The sequence below is a fragment of the Pagrus major genome, chromosome 10 (genome assembly GCF_040436345.1).
Source record: "Pagrus major chromosome 10, Pma_NU_1.0".
In the NCBI taxonomy this organism is placed as follows: domain Eukaryota; kingdom Metazoa; phylum Chordata; class Actinopteri; order Spariformes; family Sparidae; genus Pagrus; species Pagrus major.
In genome coordinates, this window is record NC_133224.1 from 8,552,324 (window position 1) to 8,572,262 (window position 19,939).

Below are 19,939 nucleotides of genomic sequence, written 5' to 3' on the forward strand. Positions count from 1 at the left end.
TTTCTGACTTAAAAACAGGTGAAAAAAATGCTTGATGATCTCAAGTTCCTAACTTCCTGTATTAGTCAGTGAGAATAAATAATAATAGTTAGGGATTCTACATATTTAAATGAATGAGCATTTGACCTCACACAGTAATAATTAGAACAGCATGAACAGTGATTCATATAATTAAAACAATATATAATATTTATATAATTTTTTGATATAAACAACATCTAGTGGGCCAACTTAGGCCCACAGGCCCCAATCTAGGCAGCCCTGCTTTAATACTTATAAATATAAATATAACAGTATACAACCTTTAAATATTTTTAAAAATGTAAACTTTTCTTTAGTCCCATTATACGGACATTAACTCATACTGATAGCTTACCTGCCATGGTTGGTAAAAGCCTACACTGTTTCTTGTTTATGTTTTTAACCTTTTCTTTTACACTGTACTAGTTTGTATTGGCACATAACAAGTGTTCAAATGCTCCTTAAAATGCTATAACATTCCTCACATAATTCACGCCTTATTTTGAATAGTTTTTGTTGTTTTTATACTATTGTTTAACCATCAAAACACATTTAGACAAAGCGGCAGAACAGATCAAAACAACGGCAGGCGGGTCTGCTACGTCATATCCAGGAAAACAACACCGGGCGCGCTTCTTTTTCTATATTCCGCTGTGCGCGCGGGCGGAGTTTCACGGTCCAACCGCTTTGTTTTACTCCAAATGCGCGAAGCACCGCCCATTCGGCACAAGCGAAGCGATGTTTTAAGCGAACGACATGTTATTTCAGTGAAGGCGGGAGGATGAGAAGCAGAAGTTTTGGGAGAAGTGTTGCTAGCTTTGTTTCCTCTGACGGGTAAACAACTGAGGCCACACTGGTGTTTATCGATAGGAATTTACAGGCATCACCGGAGCTAGTAAACATCGTCTCAGCAGTATTTCCTAAATAACCTTGCCTGGGTAAACTGCCAGTTCCGCCTCTGAAGCTTACTCGGGGAGCAGTCTTGTCTAAGTTGCTAAGCTAACGCTGCTAACGTCAAACTCTGGTGATTTAACCCCCCTTAGCTTAGCTGACTGACTGAGGGGAATGGCCACAAGAAAACCCAAGGAAAATGGTGAGTTTTAATAGCTGGGATTAGGTTTAAACTTCACCTAAATGTTTGATTTGCTGGAACTGTTTTCGTCGTATTTTGTATAGTGGGTGTGATTTAAGTTGGTTGAGATGTTAAACCAGGTAGAGGCAGCTGTGACATCACCACCACAGCAGACACAGAGGGGTAGATCAATCAATGTAGCTGATGGGAGACTCCTGCATCACTTATATTGTAGCATCACTGATCAACAACAACATTGGAAATGTTCATCCATGGAGACAAAAGCAGTAGACTCTCAACCCTGCGTGATATAGTCACGTTCATAGTTGTTATGAATGAACCAGGCTTTGTCTCCTGCACAGATGCCAGCCTCCCTTTTGCTGCACTCCAGCTCCTGGCCCCGCCTGTGCGTCTGGTCTCAGCAGCCCTCTGGAAGGTGATGAAGCAGAGGGATGTGATGCAATATGGGGTTGTGGAGGAATTTGTGACATCAGCCTGCGAGACTGTCCCCGGGCTGCTCACCGTGAGACACCAGGGCAAGCTGGTACTGGGGCTGAGAGGACGGGTGAGTGTGTAACCCCCATGCTCCCACTCTCTTCTATCTTCCTCTCCTATCTCAGTGTCAGAGTGGACTATCTTCCCTTTTGAGATATGCATTGTTACCCCTTTGACTCTACCCATACTTCTTTTCAGTTAATCCTGGAGCTGTGCTGTAAACAGCCAGATGAAAAGGTGATTAAGCCACATCTGGAAAGGCTCTGTGCTCCGGCTGCCCTGCCATCCCCCTCTGCTCCTACAGTGGTAAATAAGATCTGATGCTCATTGCAATTTCTGTTACTGTAATCAGATTGTAGGCTCTTACACCAAACAAAAACTGCAAACTCTTTTTATGTTCATCGGCACGTTGCTGCATTTCAACCAGCACCAAAGCTTGGAGTTGATTACAGAATTAAACAGCACAGTATTTATGACTCCTTATCTTGATACTGATGATATGAAAATGTCTTGAGCATTACTATTGGTGCGTTCATAAGGTATTTAAACCAAGGGGTGGAGGTTACCTGGTCCGTGAGGAAACAAAATCATTAGTGATGTGTATCGATATGTGATGTGCTGTCACTGAGAAGTTGTATATACTGTATATACATTTGTGTGCATTCCTGAGGATTCTGAACGTTCTTAAAATCTGTATGGATTTGCTATTTTGTTTCCTAGAGGAGGGATGTAAAAATTCTGAAAACAGTGGAAAGTTTCCATTCATTGGTTCACACACTGCTAACGGACCCAGCAGAGAGAGAGCACTTCTTCAAGGTGAGTCCCTCTACTATTTTTGTTTGTTGGTCATCCCACAGCAGCAGTAGCAACTGCAGATTCCAATCTCTGCAGTGCTCATTTCTCAGCTGATGTGCACAGGCATGGCTCGGCCTACAATTCTTACTTTCTCTCCTGACAGGAGGAGTTTCTTGTGGATTACGGTCCAAAGTTTGATCAGGAACTGGAGAAGCTGCTGTGGGAGTTTTTAATTCGACTGGACCAGTTGCTTCCAGTTCCCAGCCTCGCTCAGGTAGTGGGTGCTTTTGTTTTTACAAAATAATCATCTAAAAACGACTGTCAAAATTGGACTCAAGGCTATTAAAACCTTGAAAGAAACTGGATTGATAATAATAATTTGTCCCTAGACTGTGTCATGGCTCAGTGATGCCCCCCCTGTCCTGGAGGAGTGTGCACATGCAGCCACCCAGCCACAGCTCCTGAAGATACTCCTTGAGCATCAAACCTGTCTGGGTCATCTGGAGGCTGCAGGTAGAACTATATCACTTCTTAGCTTTTTCCTAGAGCAACTGATTTGATGAAGATCCATGTTAATACTTATCTTTTTACAGCATCCCTTCCTCCCAACATGGGTGACTCCATCCTGGCTTCCCTCTCTCTGCCACCCTCTGGAAGAGTACCTTCTAATCAATCAACAGGTACCAAAAATCCTGCTGCAGACCAGTCCAATGGCACACAGGCAAGCGACGAAGCACCATTTGTTACACCTGTTATTGGATTAATATCTAATGAGGAGGTACCGGTTATGATCTCTGCCAAAAAAAGGACACAGAGAGGTGAGGATGCAGCAAAAGACAACTCAAAATTCACTCTGATTAAACCGAGACAAACCGCCAAAGTTGATGGAGTGAAAGACGACGGAGAACAAGTGAAAGAGGAGAGGAAAGCTTCAATAAGAAGCAATGGAATGAAACGCAAGCAAGCTGACAGAAGTGAATCTGATGAGGAGGAAGAGGTTTTGGGCATTATCAGATCTGGGCATAAGAGGACAAGTCAAAGAAGTGGAGTAAGCGGGCTAAGGCAGGGGCCAGATCGCCAGGGGAGAAATGAGAACAAAGATGATGGAGCAAAAACGACAAGAAACGATAAGTGTAACAAAGCAGTCCTGGAAAACTGTATGACCCAGCTGGGTGTCAAGATGCTGCACCTGCCCGAGGATCCATCCCTCTGCTCCATTTTTCTGTCTTGTCTGAGCAGCCAACCCAAAGTTGTTCTTCAAAAACTGTCAGTGACTTCTGCTAGTGCTAACAGGACTGGTAGTGGAGGAAAATCTTTTTATGTGAAACCGCAGAATAAGAGGAGGAGGCCGCCAGTCAAAGCTCCAAGCACGAGCAACCAACCACAAAAGCCTGACCTGGATTATACTGGCCTGGACGACAAAGAGTAAGAGACATGGAAATACTGTACGCATGGTGTAAAGCATGCCCTGTCGAGTTTGTTGTCAGCTTAAAGGGTTCATCCCAATTTAACCCATTAAAATGTTTAAAATTGGTGGAGATACCCTTTGAAAACCTGCTAAATTACATTATGTCTTTGGATTTCTGTATCTTAAAGTTTTAAACCAGCGATCACTGTAGTAAAAATGTTTGCATATTTGGACAAAATTATACCATATATATTTTGTATATGTTTCATATGAAATGTCTTTTAAATCAAATAAATGGAGAAAGTTACATTATAGGTTGTTGACACTTTACTGACAGTGGTTACCCCTACAAATACAATAAAAACAATTGATTTATTTAAATGTTTTCTGCTTTCATTTGTTTTTTCTGTCTCTGTGAGATATTAGTTATTTTGATAGGCAAGTGCTCTATAGTGGCCTTTAAAACATGCAGGTAGTAGAAAGAACTTCATCATTTAGATTACATTTCAATGTTTCACTGCTGTCTTTAGACTTAAAATTATGAGGCAGATCAGTAAGCATCTTAGTAATTTGCCAGCTAATGAAACTTTGACTTTCTCCTTGACAGAAATCATCCTGTGTTACCAAGTATAAGCAGCTCTCCCGCTCAGCAGAGGAGTAACACAGGTGAATTAAATCATGTAAATTGAATGCAGGGAATTGGCAACAAGGGAAAAATCATCTGCTGAGGGTTAAGTTTGACTGTGTTTACTTTTGTATTTAGAGACAGCGGCCCTTCCAGGAGAGAGTGAAGACTACGTAGCTGATTCAGAGGATGAGGCAACAAAGAACTTCAAAGTCAGAGTATGTATTCTCAAAATGTGTGAAAATAGGGTTACTGTAGCCAATTTGCTCTGTCACCAGTGTTTCCTAACTGACTCTGTCTCCCTCAGCTGTTTATGAAGCGCTATTACAAGACCAAACATGGCACTTATGTCCCCACTCTGAGGGAGTACTTTAAACCTGGGATGACTCGGCGGGACCTGTCGTCCGCTGGCATCAAACGCAGATGATGAAATGGATTTTTCGACACCTAGTTTGATGTCCAAAAAATGCCAGAGGACTTTGACTCGGGCTACGTTGGTTTTCGCCACCAACTAGAAGGGGTGGGGGGGGTGGTGGTTGGGTTCAGTTGAGTTAAACTTAAATAAGTGATCATCATGGAAAATAAAATGTTATTTTAAACTGTTACTTTATAGATTGTTTGTAAATAGTCAGATGAATTTTCTTTTTTAAACATTTTAAGCCCTTAATATGATATGCTTAGCTAATAAAGTTTTTGATGTTGCAGTCATATTGTTGCAATCATATTGTGTAGATAATGGCAAATGATTAAAGTGAACTGCTCCTGGTGTTCGACTAATGCAGTGTGTGATCATATTTTTTATGTGCTTGAGCATTCATCAGATATCAACCATGAACATGTCTCAATGACAATCCCCCACTAACATTTTTTGTCCCTTTTATTCGTTGACAGTAATATGATAGATGTAACCCTAAATGTTATCTTAAATTACTTTTTTATTAGTTGTCTCCCCACATATGACAAACGAATTGGCACTTGAGTCTGTGAACTAAACTAAATCAAAATTTTCTGTCAAAACACTGCTGAAAACCTTACCATTTATTTAGAAATTGAAATTGTCCGTGGTGTGTTATCAAGGAAAAGATGTTTGTATAAATGCTTGTATCTTTATTAGAAATCTTAACTCAGAAATTCACAGGGTATCATAAACAAACTTCATCCAGGAAACTTATTAGAACTCAAAAAGTAGCTTTCATATTAAAGGTCCCACATTATGCTCATTAATGGGTTATAAAATGTCTACACTTAAATGTTCAAATAACACATTATCCCATCATTATTTTTCATTATTTTTATTGCCTGTCTCTTTAAGGACCCCCCAATGAAAAATCCAGCGTGCTCTGATTGGTCAGCTCTCACAAGCCTGAGCAGGAACAGTCCACCATGTTTCAGCATCACCTGCGACAGTGTTTTTGTAGACACAAGGGCGATGACTATAGTTGTGACATCACAGCCTTATGGATGTCCTGACAGCTTGTTTAAAGACACAATTTGTGAATCTGGGCTGTTGGCATTTCTCTGTGGATTGAGTGTTTTGATACTTGCACAGTAGTTAAACAGCACCTAGGCACATTGTAATCTCACTTTCTACATAATGGGTTCTTTAAAGTTTCTCAGGCATTATTCAGATGAATAGCAGAAGTAATCAAAATATAATCAAGGTGTATATCTACACAGGAAGACACACATTTAAGTGCAAGTTTGAAATTCAGAGTCGACAGCCTATCCCTCCAGTCACTGTGATGGTCTCCCCTGTGATGTAGGAAGCCTCGTCAGAGCACAAGAAGGCGATCACTACACCAATTTCCTCAGGCTCTCCAATTCTGAAGGGAAAGATGAAGGAAATATGGTATTCATACATTTGTGCGTACTATGGTATATTCGTGACAAACTTGAGTATGAGCTGTACCTTTTAATGCTGAGCTGCCTTTTGAACTCGTCCATGACGTCTTCATTCTGCCATAACTGAGTGAATTAACAAAGAAAACATGACGTGAAATGTAATTCTGTGAGGCTGAACACAAGAAAATATATCCCCAAGATGTAAATAAAGGGATCTGAGGAGTGGACTGTGTGTTTTCATTCCTCACCGCCTGGCTGAAGCGGGTCTTGATGACTCCGGGGGCCACGCAGTTCACTCTGATGTTACTTTGAGCCAGCTCAGGAGCCAGCGCCCGGGTCAGACCCAGCAGTGCTGTCTTACTCACGCTGTAAGGACCCAGGGCCTGCAGAGACGGAATTATTCAGTTACGGAAAAGATTCATATTTCTGAGTTTGTATTATTACCTCGTTAATATTGTCATTATTAAAATTCTGAGTTTGAATTCCTTCTCTAAAACTACACAGTGCCCCTTTAACTGAACTGTAGTCTGTTTTTACACAATGCTTGGATGTTTTTCATGTGTATTGGATGTGTGTTGTTTGCACCTGAATATCATTTCTATAGCTTGTAGCTGTTGGATATAATTGTATTTTAGTATTTTAAAGTCATGTTGCAATGTTGTTTCCTGCCTTGTGTTGATATTAATTCTGTGTGATGAAGCCAAAGACACACTATTTCACAGATAGCTACTACTATGCAACGGTAAATGAAGGTTAACAAGTAAAATATGCATCTTTTTCAAATGCCATGGTGCAATTTGTCTTTATTAAAGCCTGTCATTTGCAAAGGTTTGGTGGGAATTAAAGAGCTAAATTAACCCTGCTCCTATTTATCTTAATTTAAATATGTTGAGGATAATCATTCTGCGTATACTCTCACTGACCTGCATTGGTTGGTATCCAGCCACAGATGACACAAACACTACATTTCCCCCTCTAAAAGAAAAATACAGATGCATCAAATATACAGTGGACGGTTTTATAGTGTTTAGGTCCATTTTTCTCATGTTATTTGTCTCTCACCCCCTCTTCTCCATATGAGGCGCCACCAACTTAGTCATGAGGAAGGCTGATTTCACATTTACAGCCAGAATCTGGAAAGAAATATTCAGCATTAAAATGATCTGATAAATGATCCTGTATCCGAATAAATGAAAGGAGGAGGAAGAATTGTTTGCCAGAGACAGGAACCACATTCTGATTTAAATAATTCTTAATATTTTTTCTGACTTTTGCTTTATAATGAGAGCTGGGACTTTATTTGTTGTGTGTACCTTGTCCCAGACATCCTCTGTGGAGTCCATGATGTTTCCAAAGAACGGGTTGACCGCTGCGTTGGACACCAGGATATCAATCCCCCCGCACTGATCCAGAGTCTATTCCAAACACACAATGAGACTATTATTGTGCTTTGAAGTCAAATCTTGTATGAGATCCATATAATCGGCATTGCTAAAATGAAAAAACAGTCACCATCTGAACCAGTTTTTCTCTGTCTTCTCCCTTGCCAACATTACAGGTGGTGCCAGTCACTTGGATGCTCTGGCTCTGCAGCAGCGCCACGGCCTTGTCCACGTTGGCCTGCCGCCGGCTGCTCACCACCACGTGGGCTCCTCGCTTTCCCAGAGCCTGAGCGGCAGCTAGACCAATCCTGAGGAGGAGAGGAAGCATCTCAGTAAGGGATCAAGTGTGTTACAACTCAATATTATCATCAGTGTGTTGTAGTGGTTTTACATGAGGCCAATAAGAGGTGAATATGTGTTGCAGTGACAGTTCAGTTAGTGCGAAGCTGAGGATCCCAACTAGAGCAGATTATATATCAGCGAAAGGAATGTGCTGTTTCATCAGGACAGCAGATAACTATTTCCAAAGCCAATTTTTGAGTTACTGGTCTCTGTATTTTAGGCATTATGCAACAGAAACATGTCTTATATATATGTATATTTTATATATATATTTTCATTATTTGTAGCAATTAAACAGTGTTATGATAATATTTTGATCATGTACTTACATATTATGCTGATATGAAGAGTTGACACAGGCTTATGTTTGAAATTAGTGTCATCTTCACATATATTGACATATATGTTTAATGTACTTGCCATTTTAATTGCCATTTTTCTATGTTGTAAAAAATATTGCCATGCACTTTCGGAAAAATATATTATGTAGTAATATATGCAAATACATATTTTAAAGGGGCACTATGTAGTTTTAGAGAAGAAATTCAGACTCAGAATTTCAATATTTACAATATTAATGAGGTAATAATACAAACTCATACATATTTATTTTTCCAATAACTGAATAAACAAGCTGTTCTCAGAGGAAAATAAGGTCCCAGAACACTGTTTGAAGCTAGAAAGGTGGCAGGGTCCGCCACATATAAACAATGTAAAACAGTATGAAAGGGTGTTGTCCTTTAAGGTCAGTTTGTTACTCAGTTTATTCAGTCATGAAATCAAATTGAGTTTGTTTATTTAGTTTGTTTAGGCATAATAAATCAGTAACTGAAGATCTTTCTTCTCTGATTACATTTTCTTCCCCAAAACTACATAGTGCACCTTTAAGTGATCAGTGAGTATGTATTAGAAATGAATTATCAAAATGTACATTCATTTTATTTTGTAATATATTCAACGCAAAATGACAATATGTTGGCATATTTAGTCAAATATGTGGACTCCTTATAATATTTTTAAGTATATGTCAATATATGCTTGTTCCTTAGGGAGGGCAGTATAGACAAAAGTCAATCATGTCATTCTTACCCATCTGTGGAGGCAGTGACTATGGCTACCTTCCCTGCAAGGCTGCTTTGAGACATACTCCTTTGGCCAGCAACAGGATTGGTCCTAAGGCACCTGAATACACTCCTCAACATCACCTATGGACAGAGGATTTTATGAAAACACTGGGTAACTAGGGCAGAGGTCATCTGGATTGACAGAAGTGGTGCACAAGCTGAATCTCGAGTGATATAACTTAAGTTGACACCCACTTTTTCATCATTCACTTAAACTAACAATACAGCTATTTATACGTGATGAAGGAAAAGCATTAATGAAACACTTGATCGGTATATTTACAGAGGCAGACAACTTTATGCAAGTTTATGCTTTAACACAGTGGACTACATTGTACAGGCAACTAATGCAACCACGAAAGTATGATGTAAAGCATTATCTCACCCTGCAGTTCATGCAAAACTGAACACGAGGTTGTACATAAGTAGGATTTGTCGAAATACTCTCAAGTCTACAGCCTGGACCTTTGACTACCGAGGATTCGTGTGTCGCTACAGTCTACAGTATTTTCCGGGTAGGAGTCCAGCTGTCAAAATAAAAGCATCCAGTGAACACCCGACGCAGTTTGCCGTTTTTAAACTCAATTGCACGTCCAAAATATCACACCATTTGTTTAGCAGATTTAGATGTTTGCTGTACCGCGTGATGCTAGTCGCACTACGAGGCACATATTTAGTTTATTTCTCAATTTACAGCTCAGCGTTCTGGTTAACGGATACATTCTGAGGTCCCTAAACGCAACCCGCAAAAACGAGCCAATCACAAAGGCCGTGTGCGTTCCGGGCTGCGGATACTTCCGCGACTCCACAGCTGCTGGATCGGTCTAAAGCCTGGCGCTGACACCCATCCTCCGCTATCACATTAGCGGGCTACGTGAGCCTCCGAGGAGGCGGAGGGAATTTTGTTGTCATCGCCAAAGATGATTGAACGCCGATGGCCACAGATTTTCACGCCTGAAAAGAAGTGATTTCACGTATCACGGACCGTACGCCGATGTGAAGTTTGTCGGCGAAAAGGAAAAAAAAACAAGGTAATTATTTTAAAACGACCGCTTTTGATGCTGATGTAGGTTGGTAAATAAGTCGGCGTTCAGCGGTTTTACCCGGCGGTGCCATTGTTGTTTTGAACTGAACTTTAGCGTTAGCAGCGATGAAGATAACCAGCGTTAGCTAGCTAGTGTTAGCAGCTAGGCCGCGACAACACTGCTAACATTACTCCTGCCAGCGTACGTTCAAATGAACTATCATTTAGCCGAGGCAGCAACTACACACTCAACTGTTTGAGATATCTTTGATAGCGAGTGCACACCGCTTATTTATCCGCGATGCTAAGCTAACGCTAGCTTTCGCTGAACGGGCTGCGTTCAACGTAACGTTACTGGGCGTGGAAATCCCAGACAGGTGTTGCCGCTGCCCGCCTGGCTGCGACTTCACATGTCTCTCGTAACGAAGTGAGTTGAGGTAAACGTCATGTGTGAGTCGTGAAACGCGTTTCTGCGTGGATTATTACAGGATCCCTATGAAGGCTGAGACGACGAGGCGCCCGGACTTGGAGATGTGTCCTGCCCAGACCCAGCTGTGCCTCTGCACCGAGCCGAGTCTCTGGCGACCAGCACGTCCGTGAGATCCACAGCTGATCTCGATGGATGACCCAGACTGACCGGGACACTCGAGTTATAGTTTCTCTGAGACATAACTGTGAACTTAGCAACGATGTCTGTCTCTGTAAGTACAGTAAATTGTCTCTTTGTTTGTGTGAATTTGCATATGCTGGTTTTAATAATATCACTTTGATGGACAAATGTAAGATAAACTAACTTGATTTAAAAAAAAAAAATCATTAGTTGCTGACTGTTTTCACCTATTTAATATTATCCCACCTTATCTGTATATTTTATCACTGTCCTCATTGCCTCCATGTCTGTTTTAAGGGGGTCCCACATGGCTCGATGGAGCCTAGCTGTCCCCAGGGGGTGGGTATAGAAAATGAAAGGGGGCTTGACTCCCTGGCTTTGGGTTGGCAATTAAGGCCTAAACAGCAAGGGACAGATGTGCCTCTCATCCCCTCCCCCTCCCTCTCATCTCCCTCATTACCATTAAGCCCTTGTGTCCATTTGATCATTGATCCTCCCTGACTGTGCCCCTCTTTCACTCTGCCTCACGCTTAATGACCCAGCTGTGAATTTTTGATTTCGTCATGATGCCTGGGTTTTACATTTTAAATATTTTGGTGTGCATCCATCCTCTCCCCCCCCCCCCCTCGCTCTCCCATGCAGACGTTTTACGAGATCTTCCCTATTCACTCCTATTCACTCTCCATTCAACAGCTCCAAACAATCAACCTTTTTATGCTCCTGACTTGGCACTGCTGTGTCAATGTAGTTGTTTGTTTGTGGTGTGCAAATGTGAGACACTTGCTTGTGTGAGTTTAGGCTGTCGATTAAAACCTACTTTCATTTGGTGTGTGTGTGTGTGTGTGTGTATGCGCATTACTGAACAAGAGGGTCCGTGTTTATGACTTCTACTCTTGTCTCGCCCTCTCTCTCAGACGGTATTGGCAAAGGCACTGTTCGACAACGCGGCAGAAAGCCCGGAGGAGCTGGCCTTCCGGAAAGGCGACATCCTGATGGTTCTTGAACAGGAGCAGAGTGGCGGGCCGGGCTGGTGGCTCTGCTCCCTTCATGGCAGGCAGGGAATTGCCCCTGCCAACCGCCTTCGACTTCTTCAAACCGCCCCAAACCCAGGCCATGTTGAGGACTCTGTCTACCTGTCGCCTGGTTCCCCACTGGCACGGACTGCTGTCAGCAGCAGTGCAGAGGACATAGATGGAGTGTATCGCTCCCCGCCAGGCGTGGGTGAAGGACGAGGAGTTGCAGCAGCCTCGAGGCCTGGGGAGCTGCGCAGAGTCGAGGGTGGGCGCCCCCGCTCGCACTCCAGCTCTGGCACCCGGCCCAGACCTGACTGGGATATTGGGGTGGCAGGACGTCCTCGCTCACCCTCTCTGAGAGGAAGAGGCACGGAAATGCCAGGAACACTTTATCAGACTCCTGTAAGTCCCATGCCCTCAGCCGCTCAGCATGCCAGGCAGCCAGGAGCTCTCATGGCTTCAGAGTCTGTGTACCTCTCCCCCACTGGAGTGCCAAGGGCAGCTGATGAACCAGATGACACTACATATTTAGTCCCTAGAGAAACACTAACAACAGGACACCTGGACGACTGTTACTTGGTGCCCAAAGGTACCCCACTCGCAGGTGACGATGTTTACCAGTCCCCAACAGGAGGAGTTGTGGCCCCAGCTGTCTGCTCTAATGGCCCCTCTGTTGTGGGAGGAATACCCGGAAGCCCCCAGCCCAAAGTGAGCCAAGACACACCTGGGATGTACCAAACACCCACCGCTGTGGGAGCAAGCCTTCACAGGACTCCGGCCACAGTTTTGGCCCATCAGCACCCATCTCCATTAACCACAGCCCAAGCATCTCCCAGACCTCTGCTCAAGGGAGTTTCACCCAACCCTGTTGCAACCAGGGGCAAACCCGGCCTGGCATGTCACCGGGGCTCCCCTTTGCTGGTCAGAGCAGGACAGATCAGGGTTCCCGGATCACCAAATTTTGCCCGCAAACCTCCACCACCGGCACCTCCGGTGAGGGGAGTTACGAGGAAAGGTGCACAGCAAGCAGCACTGTCATCAGATTCTAATTCTGTGCCCAAACCTACTGCTCAGGTCACTCCTGCAGGCCTGCAGCAAGAAGTGGACAAACAGAGCGGAACTCCCCAGAATAAGGAGGAAAGGATGAACAATGGCCTGGAGAAAATCCGAAATGTGCAGAACAAAAAAGGAAATCAGGATTACTCAGATCCTGTTGATGATCAGGTTTGTGATGGCTACTACACTTACTGTACCATTGTTGAAGCAGTTGTTGGTTCATATTATTGTTTCTTTGGCAGTTTTATACACATTTAAATTGCTCCAAAAAATGCATTTTCTCTTATGGAGTTTTTGAGTGTAGTAGATTTGCATGTTTCATAAGCATGTTAGAAAAAAATACAAAGTTTGGGAGACCAGGACCTGCAAATATAATTCATTTTTGTGTTTGTTGCCTTGGTAGGTGTATGACACCCCTCCCAGTGGCAGGTGGCAGCGTCCAGTCCCATCTGCCCTTGGTGAGGATGATGGCATCTATGACACCCCTCGCAGTGTCCCACCACAAGCTGACTCTGAGACAGAGGTAAAGAATCTTTATTTGACCAACCTGTTTTAAAAGTGATTGTTTTTTTTTTTTAAATGGACTTCCTCTTAGATTATGACTTATATAACATGCATTGTTCATTTTGACAACTATTGATCTTTTCAGGTCAGATTTTGACCTCGTAAAGTTTTGATTTTGTGTATTTTCATAAAATTAGTTGTTTGAAGAGTTCAGATTTGAACTGTCATTGGTGCTGTCTTCTGAGGGTTTTGCTCCTGCATGTGATATCCATATAATTAAGCTCTCCTTTATTGAAAGTGACAGTGAAATCACAACCCTTATGAAAGTTATGATTTACCAAAAAAAAATGCTGGGAACTGGGGTAAACCGTTGTGTTGGATTCATGTCTGTACACGTGAAGCGCTTCACCAACAAAAGATGACTATCAAACACCCTGTCACCATTTCTTCCCACATTCCACCATCAGTCTGTGTCCCTGCCCCCCTTCAAGGCTTGGCCACACCTGTCTCTGTCTGCTGTGGGAGCCTGTCTATCCAGTCCAAATGCTGCTGCTATTTTCTCCCAGTCACACCCATCTGTCAGGGCCATGCCAAGGCCATACCACAGCACCCTGCCCCCAGTGGTCTCCCCTTTAATGTTGCTTGAATATGTCTGCCAGCTGTTGGATTATTTTTTCCTCTTTGCCTGCAGTTACTGTGTGTGGACTGCAGACTCACTGCTTTTGCATGTAGCTGTTGAAGTAATGACCCTCTGTACACACAATGCACATTTTCAAAATATTCCCTCTGCCTTCTCCCCCACTTGTAGGTCTATGATGTCCCCACTATCGCTCTGAACATGTCCACATCAGATGTCCAGCCTGATGAAGTTGATGACGATGTATACAGTGTCCCCACACTTCCAGGTGTGCCTCTGGGCCCAGGGGAGTCCACCACCAGCCTCTCTACTGAGGATGCGTCCCAGGTTGGACAGGTCTATCGTGTCCCCGGACACGAGAAACGAGCCAGTGGCGGAAGTCATAAGCGGGACTCCTCTGAGCCTGACTGTGGCATCTATGACATGCCTGCTTTGACTGTCGAAGCGCTCCCTCACTCTTTGTCATCCTCCTCCACCTCTACTCGCCGCCTCTCCGTCTCTAGTAACGGTTCAGGCGATGTGCAGTGGAGAGCCTCGCTTTCCAGCCTCGTCCATTCGGTGCTGAGCACAGTCTCCTGCTCGGCCTCCACTCTGTCGTCACGGGATCTGGCCACTTCGCTGGCTGAAATCCTGTCGACCTGGAAAGCCAGTCACTCGGATGATCCTCCACCGCCTCTTCAGCAGGCATGGGCTCGCTTATCGGACCTCCTGCCAGCGCTTTCTGCTGTTGGAAATGCTCCCCCATCTGAAGGGCTCTTGACGCTGGTCCAACGCTCCCTTGAGGAAAGCGCTCTCCTCTTGCAGGCTCAGGGCCGCCCCCGCCTGCCATCTCAAGACTCCTTGTCCCGCAGACCATTGCCCGCGCTCCCCGTGCCTGACGGGAAGTCTTCAGGGGGTGGGATGGGCTCCCGTAAAGGTAGCTGGATCCAGGAGAGGCCACTGCCCCCAACCCCTCAGCCTGCTTTTCCTTTGCCTCCAACTCCATCGACTGTGACGCTGACAGTGGGCCCTGTTGATGGAGAGGATGACCCCAGCAATGAGTACGCAGGGATTGGCCTAACTCCCATTCCTGCCCCAGTACCTACTGGAGACAGTGTTGGATACGTCAAGCTGCAGGTCTGTTGTCATGATGAAATGAATTTATTGTTAGCCAGCACTCGGCTCCAGAATAACTTATTTCACGTCCCCAAACCTTTTTTTTAACCATCTCGAAGTAAACATAAACCGTCCCAAAATCAAAATGTTGTGTCTCTACTTTATCATTTACAATTGTTAGTCAAAAGTGTTAGTATTTATACTTTTACCTCCAAACTGCAGTTCACTGTTAAACGCTTTGTGTCCCTCTGAATACTGTTTTTATTTTCGTTGGCTGATAGCTCTTTGGGTTCCATTAGCTTTTAGCTCAATTAGCCTGTAGGACCCTGTTGTGGACTGGCTGCTAACTGGTAACTGCTAACTAGCTCTCTGCCAACTGTTTTCCAACACAGATTTGTTGTACACTATCGAGCAATTATCAGTGAAAAAAATAGGGTATGTTCCTGTTTATAGTGAGTTTACAGCGTCTTCTCAGATTTTAATGCATCACATTTTTTGTAGGTCTCGCGGTGAGGTGCCAGCCAGTGATGATAATACTGTAGTAACAGCATGAGAAGACACGCCTGTTGTCAGCACTCGCTTCTGTTTTTCAATTGCTTTGTTAAGCTTACATATGTAGAAATCTTCTAGAAACACATTTTCTATCCTCCCTAGACAACGAGTGTTTTTTGTGCTTCAACACATCATGTTGTGTCATGGTTACAATACAAACATGGCTGCTAAATGTGTCTGTAAACATGCTCGACTCTTCTCTCCCCCCCACACTAGGGTAAACCTGAGCCACCTCCTGACAGCCTGACTGAGAACGGACAAACTATCACTGCAGAGCTGAGGGTGAGTCTCTTCCTCTGCACACAGTCCTCACTCCTGCAGTCCACAGGCTGTCATGCTAAGAGAGTTTTTGTTGTACAGAACCACACACAGCAAGTCTACACAGATAAGTCATTGATTCACTCTGTGTTCACAGTGCACTCTGTTTACTAATGAGCACTGTGACTCATTAATCCAGTTTGCAGCAGCTCTTTGGCTACCGATGTAGTCGAAACCCGTTTTCAGCTTACACTTAACATGCTTTCTCAACACTACCTGACCTAACTATCATATTAAGCCATGTTTGTAGAATGTGTTGTTTATCTCAGAGTCTTTGTTCGTTGTTTCTGAGAGGTCAACAGCAGGGACTACAACTGGAGGCTTGAAAAAACACACATAAGCAGAGATTACAGTCAAGTATTGTCTAGTGTTATCTCTTAAGTCAGTTCTGCCTTCTGCTGCCTGAGACTGAGGTCATGGTTTCTTATCACTCTGCATTTCTTCTACTCCTTGCTAGATTCCTTGGTTGCGCCATAGATGACCAACAAGAGGTCACTTGTAAATCTTAACAGTCTTGCCTCACATAGACTGGAGGCTGCCGGACAATAAGTGACAGAAAAGCACAGTAATTCTTTCAACAGTGGCACTTGGCTGACGTACTATATATGTGTTTGTGCCTGACTTTCTCTTGCTAAGTTTAGTGTCTCAACAAATAGAGAGTTGACTGCACATGTTTTGCATTTCATTAACATAGTCATAAAACTTCTGCATCAGTGAGAAGGTGCAGCTTGTGCTCTCCAAGTGGTTTTCCCCGTTTTGGCGCATTTAGGATACTAATAACCGTTTTCCAAAGCAAACCTCACTTATTACTTACAAAATTGTTATTATTTCCTGCCGCCAATGCAGCTGTTAGTTACGCAGCAAAAATGTACTTTATCAAAGTTGTTTTTTTCTGCTTCTGGTATGTTTACATGAGGAAGCTCCGATATTCAGGAGTTAGATAAATGGTTGTTTAAAATTCAGGCTGTGACTCAAATGTCAGTTATTTTCTCTGTTAATCATTTGCTCCATAAATTATCAGAAAACAGAGGAAAGTTACCGTTGTAATATCCCATAGCACATGCAACGTCCTCACATATCTGGATTTGTCCAAAAGTAGAGAACTTTGTTTACTATTTGATGCTGTAGCATAACTTTCATTTACAAATACTTTGTTTTCATCTTTCCTCATACAGTTGAACCAAACCCCCCTCCCGGTGTCCCTCTCCCTGGAGGATTCGGAGCTGCTTTCCTTTTACTCCTCTCAGAGCCTCGCTCACCTCTCCTGCTTGGCCGACGCCATCGATGTGCTCTTCAGCAGCGTTCAGGGCAACCAACCGCCACGCATCTTCGTCGCCAGAGGGAAGAGTCTCATCGTGACGGCGCACAAGCTGGTGTTCATTGGGGACACGCTGTCCCGCCTTCTCAGCTCTGCCGACCTCAGGGCCAAGGTATGTAGAGAAAGGCCCTCTGCGAGACATGATATGTAGCCTGGAAGACAAAAAATGCTTTTGCAGTTTTAAAATTGATCAAAGCTGTATAATAATTCAGTTATTAACTCTTTTCTCTACTTCAGATCACGACCTCGGGGGGACGACTATGCCAGGCCTTGAAGTCCGTTGTCGTGGCAACAAAGGGAGCAGCACAAAACTACCCGTCGGTATCCGCCACTCAGGAGATGGTGGACCGCGTCGCCGAGCTCTCCCAGCAGGCAGCTGGCTTCTCCACTCTGCTCCAGCGTCTGGCAGAAATATCTTCATGATATTTCATATCGCTTGCGTAAAAACTTTGTTTACACTACACGTATATTTTCTCCCTTTGAAATGCCTTATTTGTTGTTAGACTCTTTCATTACCTTTTGTTTGAGTGGGATTGAAGCAAGTGAAGTTGAGCCCTGGAACGAGTGTTCAGCCTTGCTGCAGCTGTTACGAGGCTGGGTTTTGACTGTGTTGGTCCTGTCCTTCAAGTGTGTGTTGGTTTGCCTTTGTTTATATACTGACCTCCGTGCTTTGATGCCATGCACACTTGTCTTTTTGAGTGTTAACTTATTGAATATTTGAAGCCCCGTCGTGGCTTTGAGCATCCGCGCAGACTGCTTTTTTTGGGAGCTTTGCTTTATTGTGTTTGCCATATTTTCTTCCCCTCACATGATAGCCACTTTTCCTTCCTTCCTCTATTTATTTAGCCATCCCCCCTATTCCAAAAATAGCACAGGAGGAGGCCTTACATCCTGGTTCTGGCCTACTTTTTACTGTGATACCTGAAAGGCCTTTTGTGATTATCATTCTGAAGCTGTTGAAGCTGCATATTGAGTGTTTGGGGCTTAATATGGGAGAAATGGAATAGGGTGTGGAAAAGGAAGTTTGCCCGACTTCCATTCTTAATCTGTGCAAGTATGTGTTGTGTTTCGTGTAGTTCCCATCTCCACTAGAAAACCAAGATTAACTGCAGTACGGCGTGTAATCCCTTCGTGAGGATTATAATAAACATCTCTCAACACATTACATTCATGCAGTCTTACACACCTCATGAAGAAAAAATTGGAGTCCTGTCTGACAGAGAGAGATAATACTTGAGAAGTGATGCAATGACTGAGAGTGAATAATGATAGTTGGGTAATCCTGTTCTTTCCCACAGTCACTTGTAGCCTGGCAATGGATAAGAAACCAGTTGACCAAGCTCACCTGTCTCCACATGTCTTCTTATGATCTGCATGCTTGTTTCTTTGACACTCTTTGCTTTTCATGTTAATTTCCCGCAAATATGTTGTCACCACTGTCAACAGTGCTTACTCACACCTGCTTTGATAGTTTTACGACTTTGCTGTGAGGGCTGGGTGTTTAAATATATCTAATAAGGACAGTCTAGTATAACAGTGGAATACATTTCACTGCACGTGTACTTGATTTTTAAACATATCACCCAGCCTAAGTAGAAACTGAAAGGAAGCATATCCCACTTTTTGATTGAAGTAGGAGAATTTTGCATTTTCTAACAAAATCCATATCTGTTTTCCATTTGAAGTATTTAATTTTCGGGATGAAGCTGTGGTTGAACACGTAGTCGAATGGAAGCTGAACAAAAATTTACACTACAAATATTGACTGTGTAAACACTCGACCAGCTTCATCTTTGGGGTGCTCTGCAACGTTGGATTTTAAGTGTTAGGATCTATTGTCCGTATCGTCAATCATATTGCTTAACTTTATAATCAAGTTTTATTTTTCAGATCCGAATCGGTGTCGGCATCAGGGCATTGCATAATCATCCTCTGTGTTGTGTGGCTCAGTTTAAAATTATTCTTTAAGGAATACTTTATCTTCTTCCTTTTACATTTTCTCTACTGCAGTGCCACCTTGTGGAGGTTTGAAGTATTAATGAATACCTGCCTGCCAAAACAGGCTCTATACTGTTACGTATGAAGAGAGCATGTAACCTTTTAGCTCTTTATTTATTATTGTCAGTTTTTTATGTTCTTTTGCTTTCCAGTTTGCATGGCTTTAAGTTGCTTTATAACTTTATATATGCACATCCTTCACCAGGGGTGATGTTTCTGGGTAATTTACAACAAACAAGAAGGTTTCTACCTGTTTTTGTTTAGTTGTTTGTTTTTGTTTTCATAAGAATATGTGAGCTCAAAGATATTGCTGTATTTTCTTTTGTACAAGAAAAGGTTTTTACACTATGTGAACTCATTATGAGGCTGTTATCCATATTTGCTGAGGTATAAAAGTGATTTTTTTTCCTCCTCCCACAGTAAGCAGACCTAAACCACTTTACTTTTAACACTACATTTGATGTCTGTCTTGTATTCCTGTTCAGAATGCACAAATACATCTTTTGCAATTAAACAAATGTGTTTTTTTGTGATTTTTATGTGAATAATTAGCCAAAAACAACTCCAGAGACAGTAAATTTTAGTCCAAAATAAAATAAATAAACTTTTAAAATGTCGTATTAAAATTGTGAGTCTAGGGGGCTTAAATCGGCCCCAATGTTGTTTTCAGTGCTGTTTATGTGACTCGGGGACGAGCCGAGCTCAGCC

The 19,939-nt window shown here is 43.1% G+C and overlaps 3 protein-coding genes across 3 annotated transcripts; 2 read left to right on the top strand and 1 right to left on the bottom strand.

Annotated features, from left to right (window-relative positions):
* Positions 1 to 799: 799 nt before the first annotated feature.
* Positions 800 to 5,182, top strand: tinf2 (TERF1 (TRF1)-interacting nuclear factor 2). Its single transcript, XM_073474410.1, has 10 exons — positions 800 to 1,114; positions 1,456 to 1,658; positions 1,787 to 1,894; positions 2,309 to 2,404; positions 2,547 to 2,657; positions 2,773 to 2,896; positions 2,977 to 3,808; positions 4,399 to 4,457; positions 4,555 to 4,634; positions 4,724 to 5,182. The coding sequence occupies exons 1-10, from the start codon at positions 1,087 to 1,089 to the stop codon at positions 4,841 to 4,843; spliced, it is 1,761 nt and encodes a 586-aa protein (XP_073330511.1). The 5' UTR covers positions 800 to 1,086; the 3' UTR covers positions 4,844 to 5,182.
* Positions 5,183 to 5,692: 510 nt separating this feature from the next.
* dhrs4 (dehydrogenase/reductase (SDR family) member 4) lies at positions 5,693 to 9,593 on the bottom strand. The gene is made up of 9 exons (XM_073475272.1): positions 9,492 to 9,593; positions 9,072 to 9,187; positions 7,771 to 7,948; positions 7,572 to 7,673; positions 7,321 to 7,391; positions 7,182 to 7,233; positions 6,507 to 6,641; positions 6,326 to 6,381; positions 5,693 to 6,239 (listed from the first exon to the last, which is right to left on the bottom strand). The coding sequence occupies exons 1-9, from the start codon at positions 9,501 to 9,503 to the stop codon at positions 6,125 to 6,127; spliced, it is 837 nt and encodes a 278-aa protein (XP_073331373.1). The 5' UTR covers positions 9,504 to 9,593; the 3' UTR covers positions 5,693 to 6,124.
* Positions 9,594 to 10,049: 456 nt separating this feature from the next.
* On the top strand, positions 10,050 to 19,749 carry efs (embryonal Fyn-associated substrate). The gene is made up of 8 exons (XM_073475256.1): positions 10,050 to 10,137; positions 10,619 to 10,831; positions 11,655 to 12,977; positions 13,213 to 13,332; positions 14,122 to 15,066; positions 15,814 to 15,879; positions 17,091 to 17,345; positions 17,471 to 19,749. The coding sequence occupies exons 2-8, from the start codon at positions 10,820 to 10,822 to the stop codon at positions 17,654 to 17,656; spliced, it is 2,907 nt and encodes a 968-aa protein (XP_073331357.1). The 5' UTR covers positions 10,050 to 10,137; positions 10,619 to 10,819; the 3' UTR covers positions 17,657 to 19,749.
* The last annotated feature ends 190 nt before the right edge of the window (positions 19,750 to 19,939 follow it).